The 22,234-nt window shown below is 39.1% G+C and overlaps 1 protein-coding gene across 1 annotated transcript in view; it reads left to right on the top strand.

Annotated features, from left to right (window-relative positions):
• The window catches only part of angpt2b (angiopoietin 2b), a 31,816-nt gene extending 9,919 nt beyond the window's left edge, over positions 1-21,897 (top strand). The window contains exons 3-9 of the mRNA XM_057828775.1: positions 134-255; positions 4,212-4,444; positions 4,650-4,774; positions 7,163-7,264; positions 14,655-14,821; positions 19,834-19,964; positions 21,328-21,897. Of these exons, the coding sequence (XP_057684758.1) occupies positions 134-255; positions 4,212-4,444; positions 4,650-4,774; positions 7,163-7,264; positions 14,655-14,821; positions 19,834-19,964; positions 21,328-21,488 (1,041 nt within the window). The 3' untranslated portion in view covers positions 21,489-21,897. The remainder of the gene's footprint in view (positions 1-133; positions 256-4,211; positions 4,445-4,649; positions 4,775-7,162; positions 7,265-14,654; positions 14,822-19,833; positions 19,965-21,327) is intronic.
• The last annotated feature ends 337 nt before the right edge of the window (positions 21,898-22,234 follow it).

The raw sequence follows: 22,234 nt of genomic DNA, 5'->3' as shown, positions 1-22,234 counted from the left end.
GAACTACATCTAAAATGAATGAGAGGCAAAAACTGTTAAAAGCATAGCAAGAGAAATTAAAAATATTTGATTTCTCATTCAATATTTAGGGTTTAATTTTACAATATACTTTTTTTTTCTCTACACATTGTAGGTGTTAAACCAAACGAGTCGCCTGGAGATCCAGCTGTTGGAGTACTCACTTTTTAATAACCGCCTGGAGAAACGCATACTCCTTCAGACTCAGGAGATCTCACATCTTGCTGAAAAAAACAGGTGACCACACGTATGTGCTAAAAAATATGAATAAGGTATATTGACAGTGCTGGGCCTTCAGAGTTTAGGTTTGTTTGAATGTTATTTATTTATTTTTTAGTTTTAATAGTCTGTATGAAGAAGAACTGCATTTTAAACCGTTTTGATATAATCTCTTCATCCCACAGCTCTGAATTGACTCATCTGTTACAAAAAGTAGTTAAATAACCCCTCAGGTGACAATCACAACGGTATAATGCATTTTTAAATCAGCATTTCAAAGACAATGGAGATATTTTGTTTTGTCTCTCATGTTGTTGTTGTTGTTTTAAGTTTTATATAATTGTATATTAGTGTACGTGCATGTGTGTCAGGCTATTATTTATCATACTACAACTGAGGAGGCTATCGGAATAAACCAAGTCCAATCTAACCAAACATAGCCCTGACAGTATAATATGCATTGTGTGAGCTGGTGGAAATGTGCATGCAATAAAAAGGCAGTGCTGACTAGGAGGGGTTTCCTATTCTTCTTACTAGAAACACAGGAATATGAGGTCACATTTTGGTCAGAATGGGTTACAGGCAGGTCAGCAATCAGCATAATATATATATTTTTTTCTTTTTTAACCTGTCCTGTTCAGCTGCCTGACACAGAGAGAATCGAAATCTGAGTGTCCAATTGGTCTGAACAGTTTTAATGCATCACATGGGAGTATGACATACTCCCATTGTGATCATTCAACATGCCTCATTTATTAGTAGAAAGCAGTGAGCAGGAAGGGGTTATGGGGGGACAGAAGAAAACAAAACAAAACAAAACAAAACAAAAAAAGCAATCAGGATAATAAGACGTGGGTGTTTTTGGCCAAGTGGGATGGTTCCAATCCGTCTTTTTCAATAAATATCACTGTGAGATTCCAGCACCTTCACATTCCCACCTGCTACAGTTGTTTCTTCTTGCCCTTCTCTGCTTTTTAGGCCCCTCTGTTTTATTACATCATTAATTATCAAATAAATCTATGTTCATGAGTGAACACACCATTGTTGGGAGTGTCACTGTACTGAAGTATATACAGTACTCATCTGACTATTGTTTTGCCCTTACAGTCATGTGAAAAAATTAAGACACCCTATTAAATATTCAGTTCTTTATTAAGAAATGTTCACATATCAAGGTCTGATCTTGTTTTTCTACTGTATACCTCTGGAAAAGAAAATGATGTAATTGCACGAAAACAACAAAAATTAACATTGTTTTAATCATTAAAACAAATATATCAACAAAAATGCATATTCTAATTGGGGACAAAGTTAGGACACCCTACTACCTAATGGCTAGTGTTACCCCCTTTGGCTTAAATAACTTCAGTGAGATGCTTTTTGTAGCCAAATACCAGTTTTTGACATAGGTCTGAAGAAAGTTTGCCTCAGCTCGTCTCAAGTCACTCCACAGCATCTCAGTGGGATTAAGATCTGGGCTTTGACTCGGCCATTCCAGGACTCTCCATTTCTTTCTTTTCAGCCAGTCTTTGGTGGATTTCATGGTATGTTTTTGGTCATTGTCATGTTGCAGGGTCCAGTTTTGCTTTAATTTTTTCACATATGATCTCACATGTTCCTCAAGCACCCTCTGATACACGATAGAATTCATGGTGGATTATATGATGGTGAGCTGGCCAGGTCCTACTGTAGCAAAGCACCCCCAAACCATGACACTTCCACCTCCATGCTTCACAGTTGGTATTAAGTTATTTTCCTGGAATGCTGTATTGGGTTTACGCGAAACATGTCCTTTGTTTTGGTGTCCAAATAATTCAGTTTTAGATTCATCTGTCCAAAGAACATTATTCCAGAAGTCCCGGTCTTTGTCTACATTCACTCTGGCAAACTTCAGTGTGGCCTTCATGTTCTTCTTGGAGAGCAAATGTTTCCTCCTTCCACAGCTCCAATGAAGGTTAAAAATGTGAACTCTCTTTCTGATTGTTGAGGCATGGACTTTCACACCAACAGTAGCGAGAGCCTGCTGTAGGTCCTGTGATGACATTTTTGCGTTTTTGGAGACTTCTTTTAACATCTAGTGGGCTGCTCTGGGGGTAAACTTGCTTGGACGGCCAGACCTGGGCCTGTTGGCAGTTGTTTTGAATGTCCTCCACTTTTAGACTATTTTCCGGACAGTGGAATGGCTGATTTTATATTATTTTGAGATCTTTTGATATCCCTTACCAGGCTCATAAGTGTCTACAATCTTCTTTCTGAAGGCCTCGGACAGCTCCTTTGAACTCACCATGGTGTTTTCTCTCACTTCAACAGTCAGCACACCAAACTAAATGTGAGGTTTAAATAAGGCAAACCTCCTTCAAAACACTGGGCAATGACGTTCTAATCATGAGTCCCTGATGTGATATACATCTGTGCGATTTTAGCCATTTTAAGTGGGATTGAATATGGGGGTGTCCTAATTTATTCCTCAACAGAAATTGCATTTATTTAAAAATACTTTTTACAGAAAGTTATGAAAAATCTTTCTTTCTGTTTTAATTGTTTAGTTCTATTACTTGAATTTCTCAAGATTCGTTAAAATTGATATTAAATATCCAAATGACCAAATATGTTAGAAAACACACAGGCTTCCGTAGGGTGTCCTAATTTTTTCACATGACTGTATGGTGATTCAGTAGAAATTGCTACAGCGGTGACAGTATAAACTAGGGCTGTCAAAATTACCGCATTAACGGGGGCTAATCATTTTTTAAAAATAATCACGTTAAAATATTTGACACATTTAACGCACATGTCCCGCTCAAACAGATTAAAATGACAGCACAGTGTCATTTCCACTTGTTACTTGTGTTTTTTGGTGTTTTGTCGCCCTCTGCTGGCTCTTGGGTGCGACTGATTTTATGGGTTTCAGCACCATGAGCATTGTGTAATTATTGACATCAACAATGGCAAGCTACTAGTTTATTTTTTGATTGAAAACTTTACAAATTTTATTAAAACGAAAACATTAAGAGGGGTTTTGATATAAAATTTCTATGACTTGTACTAACATTTATCTTTTAAGAACTACAAGTCTTTCTATTCATGGATCGCTTTAACAGAATGTTAATAATGTTAATGCCATCTTGTTGATTTGTAATAATAAACAAATACAATACTTATGTACCGTATGTTGAATGTATATATCCGTCTTGTGTCTTATCTTTCCATTCCAACAATAATTTACAGAAAAATATGGCATATTATATAGATGGTTTGAACTGTGATTATTCATTCATTCATTCATTTTCCATGCCGCTTATTCCTCACGAGGGTCACGGAGGTGCTGGAGCCTATCCCAGCTAACTTCGGGCAGTAGGCAGGGGACACCCTGAATTGGTTGCCAGCCAATCGCAGGGCACAAGGAGACACACAACCATTCACGCACACGCTCACACCTACGGACAATTTAGAGTGTTCAATCAGCCTACCATGCATGTTTTTGGGATGTGGGAGGAAACCGGAGTTCCCGGAGGAAACCCACGCAGGCACGGGGAGAACATGCAAACTCCACACAGGAAGGCCGAAGCCCGGGATTGAACCCTTGATCTCAGAACTGTGAGGCAGACGTGCTAACCACTCAGCCACCGTGCCGCCTGAACTGTGATTAATTACGATTAATTAATAATTTCTAAGCTGTAATTAACTCGATTAAAATTTTTGATCGTTTGACAGCTCTGGTATAAACATAATTTTATTAGTGAAATGAGGTGAAAAATCTATAAAACCGCTGTTTTATACATATGAAGACCACGTCCACGATGTTATGTGATGTCAACTATTATTGAGGTAACTTATTATTAGTTTTAACAACTGCCTTATTTTTCATCTGTTTTATCCCAATGAAAAACATGGCTACATTATAAAATGCAAGCTAGAAAAAAAATACATGCCTAACAGCACACCATACTGAAATTTTACATTCCTCTCTTGAGTTTTCTCGAACAGAGGCTGTTAGCGCTGGAGGCTCATTATAGGACGGAGCTGCAGAGCTTGCAAAGAGAAAAGCAGCAGTTGCGGGAACTGATGCAAAGACAGAGTGGACTAGTCAGCCAGCTCCAGGGCGAACTCGGCAGTGCAACTTTCAACAACACATTGCTACAAAGACAGCAAACTCGCCTTGCCGATACAGTTGAGCAGCTACAAGCTTTGGTCAATCACTGCAATGGTAAGAGACAAATATTGTATCAATATTGTATGCACAGTACGAATAGTTGTACTATTTCTGATTCAAAAGCAACAGGGTGTGCAGAAAACTTTACACAGCAGTTTTTGTAATTCAGAAGAAATCTGACACTAAACTATGACATGTAAACGCAATACAGTTTATGAGTACATATAATACTGAAAATTGTTCCCCTGCACCCCTACAGAAATCTCCCATGTGCCCAAACAGGAGTCACCTAGTTTTAGGGACTGTGCAGACATTCTGCATTCTGGACAAACAGCAAGTGGGACATACAGCATACGCCTCGATAACTCCACCCACTCTGTCAAGGTAGTGCAACTTTAAAGGTCATTGATTTTCTCTAGTAAATATCACCTAAATGAGTGTGACAGCCTATTTTTTCTGTAAAAGTGTAATATGGAGTATATGTTGGCAGAAATGCCATGCTGTTTTTGTGCCTTGTTATTTGTCCCCAAAGGCTCTGCGGTGAGGATATGTGTGGTTGTGAATGCGATGTCAGAATAACTTGGGCGCGAGCTGTCAGTGCACTAGAGTAACAAGCCCTTGTTAATTCGACCGTGGCTTTCTCCAGCAGCAAAAACCCTCCTGGTTAGGATTCAAGTCTGATGTCCTCACTGTCTGGTCTCAAGATAGCAACATTTTTTATTCATCAGTTTTACTTAAGTTTTCTGGCTACCACCTTCTCCACAGCTTCTCTTTTTTTTTTTTTTTTTTTTTTTTGGGGGGGGGGGGGGGGTTCCCTATTCTTCCTTTTCAACCCCTGCGGGCAAAGAAACCAGGTGTTAGGTTGTTGTGCCATGTGTTTCCTGTCAACAGGGGCCAATGTTAGTTCCCAGTGATGGAAGTTATTACACCACAAATCATTGCTGCTTTCAATCTATGCCATGAATGAGGCTGGCAAGTGGGGCGGTTTCAATAAAGTGGAGCATCAGTAAAGTGAGCCGGATACAACGTTGTTCTATTTTCCAGAGATTCAGAGTTCTCAGTTGGACAATTTTCCAATAGTGAAAAATTAGTGTCTCAATAACAGTGAGTAACTACAGCGCGATTGCATCAATAAAGCTCTTGACAACAGGAATGATTTCAAACTAACACATTTTAATTGAGTTGTTCATCAATTAAGAAACTGGACATATTGTCAGTAGGTTTGAAGGCTGGCTGCGAAATAGCTAAGGTGTTGCAGTGTTTAGACAAGTTTTCCTGAGCGAAATCTGGGCAGCGCAATTGTGGAAAATGTCTGCTATGAACTTCCGGTTTAGAAAAAAGTAAGCAGTGCTGACAAAGTTAAAAACTTTAAAATCAAACCTGGGGAACCCGTGGAATCTCCAAAAATAGATTCAGCACGACGTAGGTGACACTCCGTAACGTTCTGTGCTGTGCTTGAACCCCTGGAAGCGCCTATATGTAGTTTGAAGTGGAAAGATTTGACGAGCGCCATTGTGGATTTACCTCGCCATACGCCGTAAATCAAAACCAGCTACGGACAAGAAGTTAAGGATGTGATTTGAACCTAATGATGTACCTAAAAGATTGTATGATTGTTCTTAACACTTCGTTGATCATTCGTGAACAAAATTATAACAACCTGTCAGCCTGTATTGACGTGAGGTGTAGATTAATACGTCGGATACTTGAGTGACCAAAATGAGGTGAAATTACAAATAATATTACATTTGCAGAATGCAGAAGGGCTGACACGGATTTTGTTGTTACAAGGAAATACTACATGGTAGGTACATAACATAACAAACAAAAATAGTACGTCATTCTTTTTTATTGCAGATATTGATCGCAATAAAACATTTGGACAGCATGATCCCATTGCTTGAATCCAAAACGATTAGTGGATGTGCAAAACAGGTAAATAAATCACAATTTTTAAAAACATTTGGACAGCATTATTCCATTTCTTGAATCCAAAACGATTAGTGCATGTGCAAAACAGGTCAATAAATCACAATTTATAAAATTATTATAAAAATATTAACGAAGGTGGAGCATAAGCCGAGCATTGCCTCATCAAATTAGAATGCACGTAGTCTTAATATATGTCCATCGGCATACAGTAAGTGTTGTTGTGAGGCACATCAATTTGTCTTCCCTTGCCCAACAGCGTTTTCCACCTAAACAAAAGAAACCAAAAATTTATGCATTTATGCGTTTACATAAGTATGCCATTCTACATGCACTGATTAGCAACAGGCTAGCAGCATATAGCATGTGTTGAAGCCACAGGAGTACACTAGTTGTAGTAAATAATATTAAACCTTATCATAATTATAATCATCATCATTAAAACAACATCAAAGACAACAAGTCGTTTCATGAGGAAGATTTTAGCTTTAGTATGTTTTGAGCATGGGACACATGAAAATGCAGGGATAGGAAGAACATACCTTCCATAACAACGCAGCAACATAGCTACGGTCTTTGTAGCGGCACGAGCTTGGTTCCCCATCTGCCTTCATGAACATGTCCTCCCCTGTCGTGATGATGGCAGATGGATGTGGTATTTCCAAATTGTCTTTTTATGGGATTTTGATGAGTAATGTTACCCAAGCTCCACTGTTGTTTTGGATGGAGAAATTCTAAAACAGAAGCTGCTAGCAGACATTCGTAACTAAAGCGGAAGTACCTCGGAAACTTGTTTATAGCATTACTCCTCCAATCATAATGTAATTTGCTTCATTTTTGGAGGTTTTCTGTGATATGGTGACCAAAGGTGGAGGGTGGACAGTCTTCCAGCATCGCCGAAATGGTTCTGTTGATTTTCATCGTGGATGGAAGGACTACAAATTGGTGGGTCCAGCAGAGGGTAGGGTGCATCACTAACAAATTATATGTACAATGGCAAGCCGGGTTGTGGGATTGCCGCCATAGTGTTTGATCCCAAATGACCTGTGGTTGTTATCTTTGGCAGTCCCTGTGTTTTCCCCCAACTCCCATGTTATTGCACCTGCTCCTGCTCCCCTTAGCTGTCAAACTCCCACCCATCCAAACACACACTGCCGTACAATGCATACAAGCAATGACCCATACATGATTAGTTTAGTGATATGTTTCAAGTCAATGCTTGGTTTATGACATCATACAAGCCTAACACAAAGCTACTACTGAAACATGATATCGTTAACATTAATAGACATCCAGCAATTGCTATTTTTATATACAGTGGTATGAAAAAGTATCTGAACCTTTTGCCAAAATCACACAGATGTAAAACAGTGTCTGCTTAATTTAAACCACCCAAACATTCATAGGTTTCCATATTTTAATAAGGATAGCATGCAAACAATGACAGAAGGGGGAAAAACAGGTAAGCGAGCACTCTGCATATGGACACTTAAAGAGCAATTGAAACCAATGTTTACCAAACAATTTAAGTCAGGTGTGTGCCCAATCACTAATGAGAGGTTTAAAGCTTCCCTGCCCACTATAAAACACACACCTAGTAAGAATTGTCTTGATGAGAAGCATTGTCTGATGTGCTCGGTCAAAAGAGCTGTCAGAAGACCAGCAATCAACGATTGTGGATTTGTAAAAAGCTGGGACAGGGTACAAAACCATCTCTAAAAGTCTGGATGTTCAATCGACAATCAGAGAAGTAGACTACAAATGGAGAGAGTTTGGCACTGTTGCTTCTCTCCCAAGGGGTGGCCATCCACCAAAGATGACGCCAAGAGTTTAGCGCAGAATACTCAGAGAGGTGAAAAAAGAACCCTAGAGTGTCCGTTAAAGACTTACAGAAAGCACTGACACAGTCATAGTGTTCATGGCAGGACTCCACGGAGGAAGCCACTGCTGTCTAAAAAAAACCATTGTTGCTCATTTAATGTTCGCAAAAAGGCACTTGGACACTCCACAGAAGTTTTGGCAAAATATTTTGTGTGATGATGAAACAAAGGTTGAATTGTTTGGGAGAATCACACAACGTCATGTGTGGAGGAAAAAAGGAACAGCTCACCAACATCAACACCTCATTCCCACGGTGAAGCATGGTGGAGGGAGCATGATGATTTGGAGCTGTTTTGCTGCCTGAGGACCTGGACAATTTTCAATCATTAATGGAAGAATGAATTCAAAAGTTTATCAGGATGTTTTGCAGGAAAACCTGAGGCCGTCTGTCAGACAGTTGAAGCTAAAAAGAGGATGGATGCTGCAACAAGTCAATGATCCAAAACACAGAAGTAAATCAACTTCAGAATGGTTTCATAGAACAAAATAAACGTTCTGGGGTGGCCAAGTCAAAGTCCACACTTGAACCCCATTGAGATGCTGTGGCATGACCTAAAGACAGCGATTCATGCCAGACATCCCAGGAATATGACTGAACTACAGCGTTTTGTAGAGAAGACTGGGCCAAGATTAGTCCTGATCGATATGCCAGACTGATCTGCAGCTACAAGAAGTGTCTGGTTGAAGATATTGCTGCCAAAGTGGGGGCCACAAAATTTTAAATATGATGCTTCACATACTTATTTTTCCCTCTTCTGTCATTGCTGGCTTACTATCCTCATTAAAATATGAAAGCCTATGAATGTTTTGGTGCTTTTAGTTAAAGAATACAGTTTTTTCATCTGTGTGATTTTGACAAAGACCAGATCACATCTGATGGTGATATTATGCAGAAATGTGAGAAATTCCAAAAGGTTGAGATACTTTTTCATACCACTCTATACTGTATGTACTATAGAATGCCGGGTTGCGGGATTGCAGCCATAGTGTGTGATCCCAAGTGACCTGTGGTTGTTATCTTTGGCAGTCCCTCTGTTTTCCCCCCAATTCCCATGTTATTGCACCTGTTCCTGCTCCCCCTAGCTGTCAAACTCCCACACATCCAAACATGCGCTGCCATACAATGCATGCAAGAAAAGACCTATACATAATTTGTTTGGTGATGCATTTCAAGACAATGCTTGGTTTATGATATCATACTAGCTTAGCACAAATCTACTACTGAAACATGATATTGAAAACATTGATAGACATCCAGCATTTGCCAATTTTATATAATTCCTTCAATGAAAAAACAAAAAGTTTGCGTATCCTTTTTGTGTATTTTCTTTAAGACTCTTTAATTTCCATATCCCCCTAAATCAAACATTATTTAACAGACTATTTTTTTATTTTTATTTTTTAATTAAACATTTTCCTCAATATAGACTGACACCAGAGGCAGGGAAATGCTGTGACATTAGTGATGGATGATGATGGAAGGAGAGCGAGAGAAAAAAAACACATGAAAATCCTTCAAGAACAATATTTTTACAACTGGATGGTAAATATTTGGCCCCAGTTGAAGCATGGGAGCACAGAGGCTCTGTTGGTGGCAGATAACATATTTTATTTGATCCAGGTCCCTGCTCCAAATCCCACTGACTGCAATCAATATCTCTCAACTGTTGCACCCGGGATTGCGGGTCATATGATGAATGAAACTGGACTCTTAAACCTAATCTACTATACATACAGTAGTTCCTCCTGCCTCAGACTGGCCACCATTGAAACAATGAGACCAATAAGAAATTCAGGCCAATAAGTTGTTTCCTACGATAAGAGTATTTGTTTTCATTGTTTATATTAAAAAAAAAGGCCCAGGTTTATTTTTTAATGAGTTAGATTTCCATACTTGAAAGGTCAAATCAGTGCTTATTGAGACACTGTATTTCCAATCTTTAAATTTTATTGCTGCAGTCACGCAGCAAGTGTTGAATGTAGCAAGCAAATCTTTGGCTATCTGCCTGTTTCTCAAAATGCATCTTTTAGCCATTTATTTTGTATTTCCACCTCACTTTTTTCATTAACATGACCACTACCAACTCATCTTCCTTAGCCAATGACTTGGCAGTAAGTCTGAACAAATTCCAAAGTTGAAGAATCCCTTAATGTGGAGGCTGTAAAGCTGTCACGTCAATACCAAACATTACATGGTGTGGAATGACAGTGGGTCTTATATTCACGGTCCTTTAAGTATCCAACAAAGATGTTGTGTTATTTAAACAACTCTAAGTCTTTTAAATTAGTCTCCTTTAAAGCAGGAAGTTTAATCATATTTGCATTGTGCTGCTTGTCAAAGCAATTTTAAAACACATTCTCTTAACTTAAATCAACTGTGGTGCTTAGAAAGCCCATTTTCCCCTCTAATTATAAAAGCTTATTCTACAGCTGCCAATGCTTTTCAAACTTTATTTCATTATTTTTTTAAGAGCTAGTCTCATTGAAATTCATTCTTTTCACAAAAGAGCCTTGGCCACGATGTGGCAACATGCCAGACAGTAACATCATTAGGAACATAATGTTAGTTTGGATACCATATTTTACCTTACCAAACAGGTCAAATTGAATAGCTATGTGCATGGCATATTATCAAAATTCCATCTGTAGACAAGGTATAACTTGCATAGTGACAATATTTCATAAATAATCAACCATTTGTAGTTTTCAAACCCGTGTTGTTTTGGCAGCCCTTTTAATTTTCGTGTTAGTCTTTGTCTTTTGGACAATAATACTTATTAGTCTAGTCATATTTTAGTCATCTCAAAATGTGTTTGCCTTCGTCTAGTTATTTTGACGAAAACTCAAGACTAATTTAAATCTAGTTTTAGTCGACATTTACTGAAAAAAGTTTTTCAACTATTTCAAATGAACACTGACATACAAGCACATATTGTAGCGTCTATTTGCAAGGAAAAAGCCAACTTGGTGATAATACACACTCAGCAGGAAAACAGTACATTATTTTCAATTAATTATACCCAACTAGACACCACGAACTATAAATAAAAAAAAAAAATGTCTGAGAGTTTAAGAGGACGCTCGCTCTTAGCATTAGTCTAATGCTAACGCGAATGCTATGCTAACACTACAAGTTACTTTTAGTGTGTGATGATCACTCAGCTCAGACCTTTAAAGGGCAGCTGAAGAGCTTTTTGGATGAGCATTTTACTCTGTTAAATTGGCCCTAATGCGTCATTCGCTGTCTCAAAACTTACATTACCCAATTTTTTTTTTTTTTAATTGACTGCATAAGTTTTGAGTTACTGCCACAGCAACACCTTAGCAACGAGGAACGTGTTTCGCTGCCGGCTGCTACCTGATGACATCATTTCCTCAAGACCTTGCAAGCACTCCAATACAAAGCACTCCAATACGAAATTATAGCACCACGCTATCCTCACCATATATTGCAAACATTTTCTGCGTTTTACTCGCGGGGTTAGTCATTCCATCTTGATGTGTAGTGATGAATTGCTCACATGAAGGCACGAGACTATGAGTGGCCAAACAAACCCTTCTTCTGCAAGGATTTGCATCTTTTGTGAGAGTCAAGCAGAAGAACTCCTCCCCGGGTCCTCAATCGCGCCTTTGTTTAAAACATTTCAGCGACGATGTTAGGGTGCGCTGGGAAATGGACCCCAAAGCAGACAAAGAAAATAACTGCGCTAGAATGCAACATTTAAGTGCGCAAGACGCTCGGAGCAGCGCACATGCACGAGGGGTCGTAGCTGTCAAAAGTTGATAGGCGGTCAATCAGGTGACGGTAAAGCTGGGGATCAGGCACGGGGAATCCTGGGATGGAACAAGAAGTTAAATCAGCCGGATGTGATACAATATGAGAAACACCTGATTGCTGGATGTGACTGACGGGAATGCCGAAAGTGTTGGTCTGGCGACAAGCAGCAACGATGAGCAGGCTTATGAAGGCGGCTGATTGCGATGGGTCGCTGCTGTCATCGTTCCCCTGTTTGGCCTCCAGCCTCCAACCAGGGAGCCCTAACAAAGTACAGCTTTAAAAATCTAGGAGGGTACAACGTCACTAGACCCTTACTGACAATTTGATAAGTGTATTACTTGATCGTGACCTGTTTTTGTTGTTGTTGTTGCTTTCCTGTCATAAGACAGCTGACCGGTTGGATATTTATTGCATATTTATTAATAGATCTATATAACGACTGGTCTGTTTTTGCAATTACTGATAATTATATCACACAATGACTGAGGAAAGAAAGGTTCAAAGAAAAATCACGATGCTAGATGCCTACCACTTTTTTTGTGAATTGTAGACCTCCCAACCGGCGTTATCACCAACGTCTCCTGTGCCGAGTAAATCGTCATCATCTGACGCCTCGGGTTCAAACATGTAGGGATTAATTGTAGATAATCTTTCCTGGGAGCCTTTTCCATTGTTAGCGTCATGAAAGATCCATCCTGAATGTTTACTTTTGGTGGAAATATCACTGATATCGTTGTTGTTGCTATGCTCGCTGTGGATAGTCTTCTTTTGCGTTGAGGAATTTACGTCACACTTCCGGGTCTGGGAAGGGACTATTAACGGAGTGCACAAAACCTAAAAAAATGCAAATTATCCTTGCAGTTAGACGTTAAAAATGACATTGTTGTTTTGACGAACTCGTCCAAAGTTTGTATTTGTAAAATTACACTGAAATCTGAAAAGCTCTTCAGCTGCTCTTTAAAGGCTAAACCAACATTGCATGCTCTTGGCCAAGAAATCAAATCTTACTGTGCGTGCAAGCCTTCATGGAACCTGGAGACGACACACTGGTGAGTCGGGAAAAGAGTCGGGGCGCAGTGCGTGACACAACCAGACACTGACGCAGGCTAACCACTAGAGCTGGGAATCTTTGGGCACCTAACGATTCGATTACGATTCAGAGGCTCCAATTCAATTATAAAACGATTATTGATGCACCCCCCTCCTTTTTTTTTTTTTTTATTAATAAAGTTTTGTACATTAGTTCCAAAATTGTTCAAAAATACTCTCAGGCTAAACCAAACTACTATTTCAGTATCAAGTTAACATATAGCAGTAAACAAATATACAAAAATAACATTAAATAAAAAAACTAAGTCCCCATTCTGTATCAGCAGCTTTAAACTACATTCAATTAATTTAATGTTGTGAATCAACTGTTAAAGTTGTTAAAATTGCTCCCGTTATTCCATTTTTTCCATTTTGTCTACTTTTGACATGTGAAAGTTTTAAAACTATTTTAAAGATAGATTCAAGCCAATATTTTAGCGATTTAGGAGTATTTTAGATAAAAAGTTAATTAGGTTTGCTTGGAAGGTTCGCTACAACAGCATTGCAGGGAAGTTTACTGCTTTAAGATGGCGGCCGTTTACTAACGCCCGCATCTAGCTTTTTGCAGATGTGCTGCTACCGCTACCGAGTCTATAATCCATCTTGTCCTATATAAATGATATCTACCGTAACATTATGTAGTTTAGCTGTACTTGTAGCAGCTTTTCGGCAGCAGTCAGGTATGTTGTTGTGTTTTTTTATCTCGTGGCATGAGTTGAGCTAGAGCCGTGAGTTGAGCGTTGGCATTACCCGAGGGGCCGGTTAATGAGAAGCATGTTTAGCTACTCCTGCTCTGTTCCGTCCCGAAGACCGCGCGGCGCGCTGAGTGTGTTGTACTTCCGCTTTACTTGGCATATTTCAATAATCGGAATTTGGATGTTTGTGAATCGTTCTCGAATCTTCCACGGCCGAATCGCGAATAATCTAAGAATCGGAAATTTTGCACACCTCTACTAACCACACATTAAATGTCACACACTGTGAACATGTGACGGAAACTACTGCACATTTTCGTCTGGTTCTAGTCAGACAAAAACTGGCATTTGTCTCATTATGTTTTAGTCTCCCAATTCGCATTTTTAGCTCGTTATCGTCTTGTAAACGTCATGAATAAGTGTTCGTTGAAAAAATATTTTCGTTGCAAATACAGTTTCAAATACATCTAGTCTAATTCTGCTATGTGACTGATTCACAGTCAGTTGAGATTACGGTAAAAACTGGCAAAAAAGTGATCAGTCTGGTGCTTTTCAAAACAGCTTTAATGCATTCATACATCATACATTTTTCTTCATCAGCATCATCATTAACATTATGCTCATTTGTTTCCCATTAAAAAGTGAGTAAGAGCTTCTACAGTACCCATAAAACAATTATTGAAGTGCTGAGGAATCATAAGGCCAATTTAAGTCTCAACTGACTCATCTCTAAGGCAACTTCCAGAACTGAGTATTCTGCTTCCCAAATTATCCTGCCATCTGAATGATGAAATGACTGTTTAGTTACATTATCTTATTAACTGCAAACACGCTTGGCAGATCTTTGGCAAACCGCCTCTCAGTAGATTCTTTGTATTTGTGACTGATCCAGGGATTCGGAGAGCCTTCTGGGGAACACTGGCTCGGAAATGACATCATCCATAAACTGACGAGATCTGGGGAATATAGCCTGCATGTCCAGTTGAAGGACAGAGATGGGCAAGAGGCCTACTCACACTATAAACACTTCTACATAGATGGGGAGGACCACAATTATAGGTGATACTTCTTTTTGTTCTTTCCAATGATAACAAGTATTGAGTGTTGAAATAATGACATAACATTCCCAGAGGCAATTACTGTGTATGGCGTGATGAAAAGGAAACCCTAAATAAATCTAACCTAATTAAGCTCTGTACTTCATTGAGAAGTGACAATAATAGATCTAAAATTAATACCTCTCTTTTGCATCCAAGTGTTTGTCATGAGGCTTCTATTATTTAAAAAAAAAAACAACAACAACAACAAGGCTTCCTGCTGGAGATAAGCTCAAAGTATCACAGCAGATAACAGTTCCTCATAATTCTTCCTTTGGTGAGATTGTGTATCCTCAAACAGAAAACATACTCTCAGGCTTTTTCAAACATTTTTGAGAGAAACAACACATAAGTGGATTTGTTTTGCTACCTTAAAAATCACACAGGCATGTTTAACAGGTAACACATGAGATTGGTAGCAACCACAATGCCAAAAAAAAAAAAAACAGCTTAACAAAATTACCGTATCCTTGTGTGCACACCAATGTCTTCAGAGCTGATATCCAAATGACAAACATGGTTTATGTTTCACATCAATTTCAAAGTGATTTGTTTGTGAGAGTTCATGAAGAAGGATTCTCTGTGAAACGATAAGCCATAATCACACGTGGGTGTGTTCTTTTAGAGATCGGCGGTAGTGCACATAATTCCATTTGGTTTAGTTTGTTCCACATAATTAGCATCATAAAAGTGTGCATCTCACAATTTAGCCCAGAGGCTGATGTGTGAAATGAAGCTCATGAGACTTTTGTTAAGTACTTGAGGAATTGAATTTTATGGATTAGTTCCACACATGGGGTGACTCATATTGGGGTGACTCATGATATTTAACCAACTGACTATTAATGATGCATTAACTTATTTTAAAAACTAGTTTTGAAAACATACAAATTCGGGCTGCACTTTCTTTATTTAGCTCCCACAGTTTGCACTGTGCTACAGGGGAGGTCACATAGTTGAGGTGGGAATCCTTTACTAATGAGAAGGAAGTCTGAGCAGACAGCACGTCTGATCTCCTCGGTCTGCACTCTTCAAAGCAACAGTGACACAGACACAACTATACAAAAGCATGCATGCTGAATGAAAATGACTTAAGTTATCAGCAGATAGTTTCTAGCCAGCGCCCAATGGAGAAAAAAATGATTACAAATATTTGGGGTTTGGTTTCGTGGCAAACGGCTCCAGATCTTTCACAGTATGTCTACAAATTGATCAAATTGACTAGGATTTAAGGAAACACATCAAAAATTGGGAACTTCATGTGGGCAAATCCTTTGATGAACAGGACCAAATGTCAACAGAACCATGGCTCTGTCCAGTTTCAAAGATATTTTACATAGGAGTGGGAACCTCAGGGGACCTCACGATACGATACGATTCGCGATACAAGGCTCACGATAACGATTATATCACGATACAGCGATTATCGATATATTGGTCAGAAATTGGATACATGAAATTCTACGATACAACTGTTGAAACGATTAAAAAAAAAAAAAAAATTAGAAAAAATACTGTTTAAGTCATTTATTAAACAGTGACACCTTTTCTGTGCAACATTGCTGTAAAATATAAATCTACTGCAAATTGTGCCCCTGCTTATATAGAGGAAACAAACCACGACCACTGATATCACTTTGAGAGATCATGATGACGGGCACCCTTAATTTCTTTAAAGTTTTAAATCTTTAAAAAATAAATAAATAAATAAAAAGTGCCGTAGGTGTCAGCAGTTGAGCTTGGAGTGGGGCAATGATAAAATTGGTGGGTCTTTTCTTTGTATATGACCTTTGTTGCTTGGTTTGAGCACTTCCGCCATCTGCTTCAGCATTTAAGATGTCAGACTTGCTCAGTCAGTCTTCCTCACCTTAAAAACGACAAAATAAAACAAAAAATATTAGCTACTTCATAGTGTTTGAGTTGAAATCCTGATTTTTTTTTTGTGTTGGAAGTATTGAATTAAAAAAATATATGAATTGAATGTATAGAAATTAAAAATTCAATAAATACCTATTTTTAATATGTAGGCTACATTAATTATCATGCACATCAATTTATATATCTTGGAACCTATTCAAACCATTTTTATAGCCTATTGTATCAAAATGACAGTAATAACAGTTTGTGTAGTAAACTAGATGGAAAGTGGTTCTGAAATAATATCAAATAAATCGGTAAATTCATGTGGGCTTGTTCGATATTCATTTTCATCCAGTTTAGGGTCCTGGTTTATTTTATATCATTCAACATCAAATGTCATCAAAATAATACATGTAAATTAAAAAGTCAATTACATTGCAAAACTTTCTTACCTCAAGTGATGAAAGCGAAGCTCACAAACTCCGTTGTCCACTACGTCACCAGCTCCCAGTGAAACTTATTTTTCTTAGACAATTCTTGCATACAGCAAAGTCCTTGTTCACCTTACTTCCTATCTTGTTGGTGTAAAATCTAAAATGTGTCCCCATGTGTGATTTGTAGCAGTATTTTTCTCATTTTTTCCTCCACCGTTCTCACGGAGCTTTTTTATTTTTTCAACCCACTTGGAGCTACCTCTCCTTCTCTAGACAACTTGTGCGCACTTTACCCTCACCGCCACTTCTGAGCGCCCCTAGTGGACCGCCAAGGAATTGCTCAACAAACATTGAGCAGTTTACAGCATCCGTACTCCATTGTATGGCCAATATGTTAAATAAAAGTATCGATACTTGGCGGGAGCATATCGATAACCCATCGGGTTGCAAAATATCGCGATATATCGCTGTATCGAGATATTGTCACACTCTTAATTTTACATATACCCCACAACCACCACCACCACAAACATATATACAAGTAGTCCCTGGATTGCAAATTCCTTTCCTAGACTGGTGCTGTAACGCAAATTTCTGCATAAGTCAGAATTAATCCTTTAACTACCCCGAAATAACCCCTAAACCTCAAAATAACTGTCCAAAAACATATATTAAAAATCATATTAATAAAATAAAGTAAAAAAACAAAAAAACAAAGATGCTGTGAGGTACGTTTTGTTAAATGCAGTTACTATTCAGGCTTTACTAGCGAGTGAGTCGCCTTGCTAGAGAAGGTGCCGTGGAAAGAGTAGGGAGGCGCGAGAGGGGGTATATCATGGCCGCTCAGGTCGCCAGTCTTGCCTCTCTTCACGTGAGCCCGCCGTTTGAACTCAAAAAAACAGATTGGGACTCGCAAGAGAAGATGGCGCCAGGGGAAAAGCAGCAGCAGCATGAGAGCAATGAAGTGGGATCTGATTTGGGATGGGAATCGAGAACCAGTTCTGTGTGGCTGAATTCCATGGAATCGTTTGTCAGTTTATCTAATGATTCTCTCATAGATTCAATCCAACCAGTACGATTCAATTAAGTAAGTAAGACTACATGGTTACCTAAAGAGGGACCACTCACTGAGTATTAACTAAAGAGTTGTCGCCGAGTGACATTGCATTGATTTTCACAGGCCAGGTCATTGTTCATGAGACTACTTAAAGAAATGGTGATTTTTCCAAAAAAGTCTATTAATGGGTCTATCGTATTCCTCGGCGAATACTCTATAAGAAAAAGACAACATATATGCGTCTAAAATAATCCTAAACGATTTTATTAGCAATTTTAATACTCCTGTTAGAAAGGTTCCTTAGGCATGCGTTCGTTTCCATAGCAATCAGTCAGTTACTTCCTGTTATTGTCCTACGTCACAAGCACTGCGTATTCTGGGACCGAGAATAGGCGTAAGGTGCGCATTTTGAGCAGAGTGCGGCCACCTGTTGAGATGTGTGCGATGAAGTGTTAATCTGTGTGCGTCCATGAACCAATGTAAGTATTTCCTCTGCATGTCATCAAGTTTTTATGATAAGTTAGAGCCGTTATCAGCGCGACCGTTTCACTTTTTTACTGTTATGTCGGCTGGTTGCTCCCGCTCGTCCTCGCTGCGTCAAGGAGAGCGTTGTTTACATTATATTTGCGTTGAACATTTTTGTGAAGAGGGAATGTGTTAGTTTAGCATCTTAAGATGATGTTGTACATCCATAAGAGTGTAAAGTGCTTAGTTTTCACCACTTTTATGGCCAAGATGACTCACGTGCAGGCAGCGTGCTTCCGGGTTGTGCGCGCGCACTCGCGCCCCCTACCTTTCTGTTCATTGTACTGTGCAAGTCATGTATGTGTGTTATCGACTGCTCTACAGTCAAGTGGCATTGTTTATTGCATCAGCACTAATATGATATAATTTTCTGTCCTTTCAGAACCACACATATACCCACACATTCCAGTCTTCTTCCACACACATACAAATACGTCAAAATTTTTCCACGTATGCTCTCATCTGCTCATTGAGTGATTCTCATATCAAGTGCCATTGCCTGTATATAGTTGTGCCTGTTGCCAAGTTGGATTAAAAGGGCCAAAGACCAACTCCACTCCCAGCTCCTTGTGTTCTAACCGACACCCCAAGGCGAATGAAATACTAAACATATTGAACCCAGAACCTCATACAAGATCAACAAGAGAATCGATAAAAAATCGAATCGTTAAGCAATATCGATATCAGAATCGATAAAAAAATCGAATAGTTAAGCAATATCGATATCAGAATCGTAAAAATCATATCAGTTCCCATCCTTAGACCTGATGCTGCCAGGAACTACAGGATGGCAGCGATGCTGCTGGGGAAGGATGAGATCCTGACATGGCAAGAACTAGGTACTGTTTGCGCGAATTTAAAAAATAAAAATAAAAAAAAATAAAAAACGACTGGAGACAGAATGGCGGACGAGACTCCTGCATCGTAAAGTCGAAATCACCTAAGTCAGGTACGTCTTAATGTGCGGACTACCTGTATATATGTATAAACAGACTAATACTTGAAGCAAAATAATGGGCTGCATTATTTAAAATTGAAGCAATTCAGCATTTGGCTGACTCCAGTTTACAGTCTTCTTTTCAACTCTTCCTAATCCAGCCTCCATGTTGAGGGCTTTAGCGGCACAGCAGGACGAACCAACAGCATGGCCCACAGCGGAACTCAATTCAGCACCAAGGACAGAGACAACGACCGCTGCACCTGCAAGTGCGCACAGCTTGCTTCTGGAGGTCCGAAACTTCACTCATCCTGTACAAAACACCTGTAGATGTCTCATTTTGTAAACATATCTTGTTAAATTGCAGAGGAGGCAAAGTTACTCACCATATTTATTAGTGTTGCACCGATACATATTTTTTCGCCCCGATACCTGGCTGTGCATTATCGGCCTTTTTATTGCATACCTGGTTTTGGTAACAATATTTAAATAAACCTTTGGCTCTCAAAGACCAAAATAGTGCTAGATTCGTGAAATTAAAACATGTATAATACTAGCCCAACAGTAAAAAAAGTAAAAATACTACAAAAGAATAATTAATAAACTTTTTAAACCCTGAGTTTTGGCTCTCAAAGGCCAAATAGTGCAACTTTCATGAAATTATAAGTAATCATAATTGACCACAGCGTCCTGTCTCTCCATTAGCCTCCCTCTTTGTGCACCAGCAGCAACACACACTTAGCCACTTAGCTTGGCTTACTTCTACTTTTGAATAGGCTTGCCACCCGCCCTATTGAACCAATATGGAATTCATATAAATAGATACATTTATGGGGTTGTACCTTTTTTTTTTCCCATCGCCTGTACAGCATTGGGCGCGAGGGGAGCGTCCCTTATTTATATTTCTGAAAGGTGGCAACCCTACTTTTGAAACAGGTCTCAAATTACTGTGGCATTTTTTTGCAGTAAAAGACAATAAAAGTAAAGTAGACGATCTGAACTGACCAGAGATTGTTGCTTCGGTCCAGCCCCCTTCCTCTGGATAGCAGTCCTGCTGTTGCAGCCTCAAACTCTTTATGTTCGTTCACATGTTTCGTCTTCAAATGTTATACAGTATCAAGTTTGAGGTAATGAAACTGACCAATTTAACTCCACTCTCTAAACACTCAGGCTGCAAATCTTGCATGCAGTCATTGTACGCGACTGATATTATAAACTGAAATATTTCCAGACCGCCGACATTTTCCTCTATTACTTTGTTTTTTTTTTCTCCATATGAAATGCCACCTCGGCATTGGTTAAGAGCGGCTATTGGCCTGCTCTCATTGGTCTGAAGCAGACCAATAGCGATAGCTGCTTGGCATGCAAAGTGATCACGTTTCATCACACAACAGAGTGTAGCGAGCGTCAGGAGAAAAAAAGGCTGCGGTCAAGTGTTATAATACTGGACCGGTAATTAGTATTAGCGCCCTCTTTGTTGGTACTCGCAGATACCGATACCACCATTTCGGGCCAGATCAGCCTATACTGGTATCGGTGCATCTTTACTATTTATGTCAATGTCAACGTATTGTACATTTAAGTTGCGAGCTACACATTTCAGGATAGACTACAGTAAGAATCTTAGTACTTGAATTATTCTGTTTCCTCCCCAGGGTGGTGGTTTGAGGCTTGCGGACCATCCAACCTGAACGGCGTATATTACCCCAACTCATCCAGCGTGATTCGGTACAATGGCATTAAGTGGTACTATTGGAAAGGACCAAATCTAATGGCTACCATGGCAACTATGATGGTGCGCCCAGCAAACTTCTAATGACTGTTTATTTTAGGTCAGACTTCACTCATCCATCGTGGACACCACAGTATTTAAGATGAAGAGTTTGAATTAGAAAATCAATGATTATATGGGTTCAACATGAGCTGTGGCATTTATTTACCATTAATTGACTAAACCCCGCCCACAAGAACACCAATGCCGTTGATAATTGCCAACAAATAATACAAGATGTGACAAAGCACTATATTTGATATAAATAAGACATAGTTTGACATTTTACAATATGACAACATGTGCTTATTTAATATCGTTATTCTGTCACTAAAACAAGGACGGCCATAATATATGATTTTGCCCTTCCAAAGGGTTTTACATAGTGAAACATTCTAGTTCCTTCTTGTCCTGGCTCTCATAAAATATTCATTTCTGAGTGATTTCGCTTATAAAAAGCACAGTATGCATCCTTGCATGGTTGATTTATTATAGAAATAAAACATATGTTATAACATCTTGGGACAGTTAAAAATAATATAGCCTATGTGTTTTCTGTTAGGGCAGCTTAAATATGCCATGCGCAGGAGATGGGATAAATTATCCAGGAGCACCGGTCCCTGCAGTTCCTATTAGTGTGTAAATGTTTTCCACCTGTAACAGCTGTGCACATTGAGCATGTTCACAGAGAAGCATAAGGTCTGGTCACTTTGACACTGCTCATTATTTCACATCCGCCACTGTGCTTTCCTCAGTTGTCACTCACATCAGGCACTTTAGTGCAGCTGGAC

Source organism: Corythoichthys intestinalis, chromosome 22 (genome assembly GCF_030265065.1).
Source record: "Corythoichthys intestinalis isolate RoL2023-P3 chromosome 22, ASM3026506v1, whole genome shotgun sequence".
NCBI classification, from domain to species: domain Eukaryota; kingdom Metazoa; phylum Chordata; class Actinopteri; order Syngnathiformes; family Syngnathidae; genus Corythoichthys; species Corythoichthys intestinalis.
This window is presented reverse-complemented; position numbering and strand designations above follow the sequence as displayed.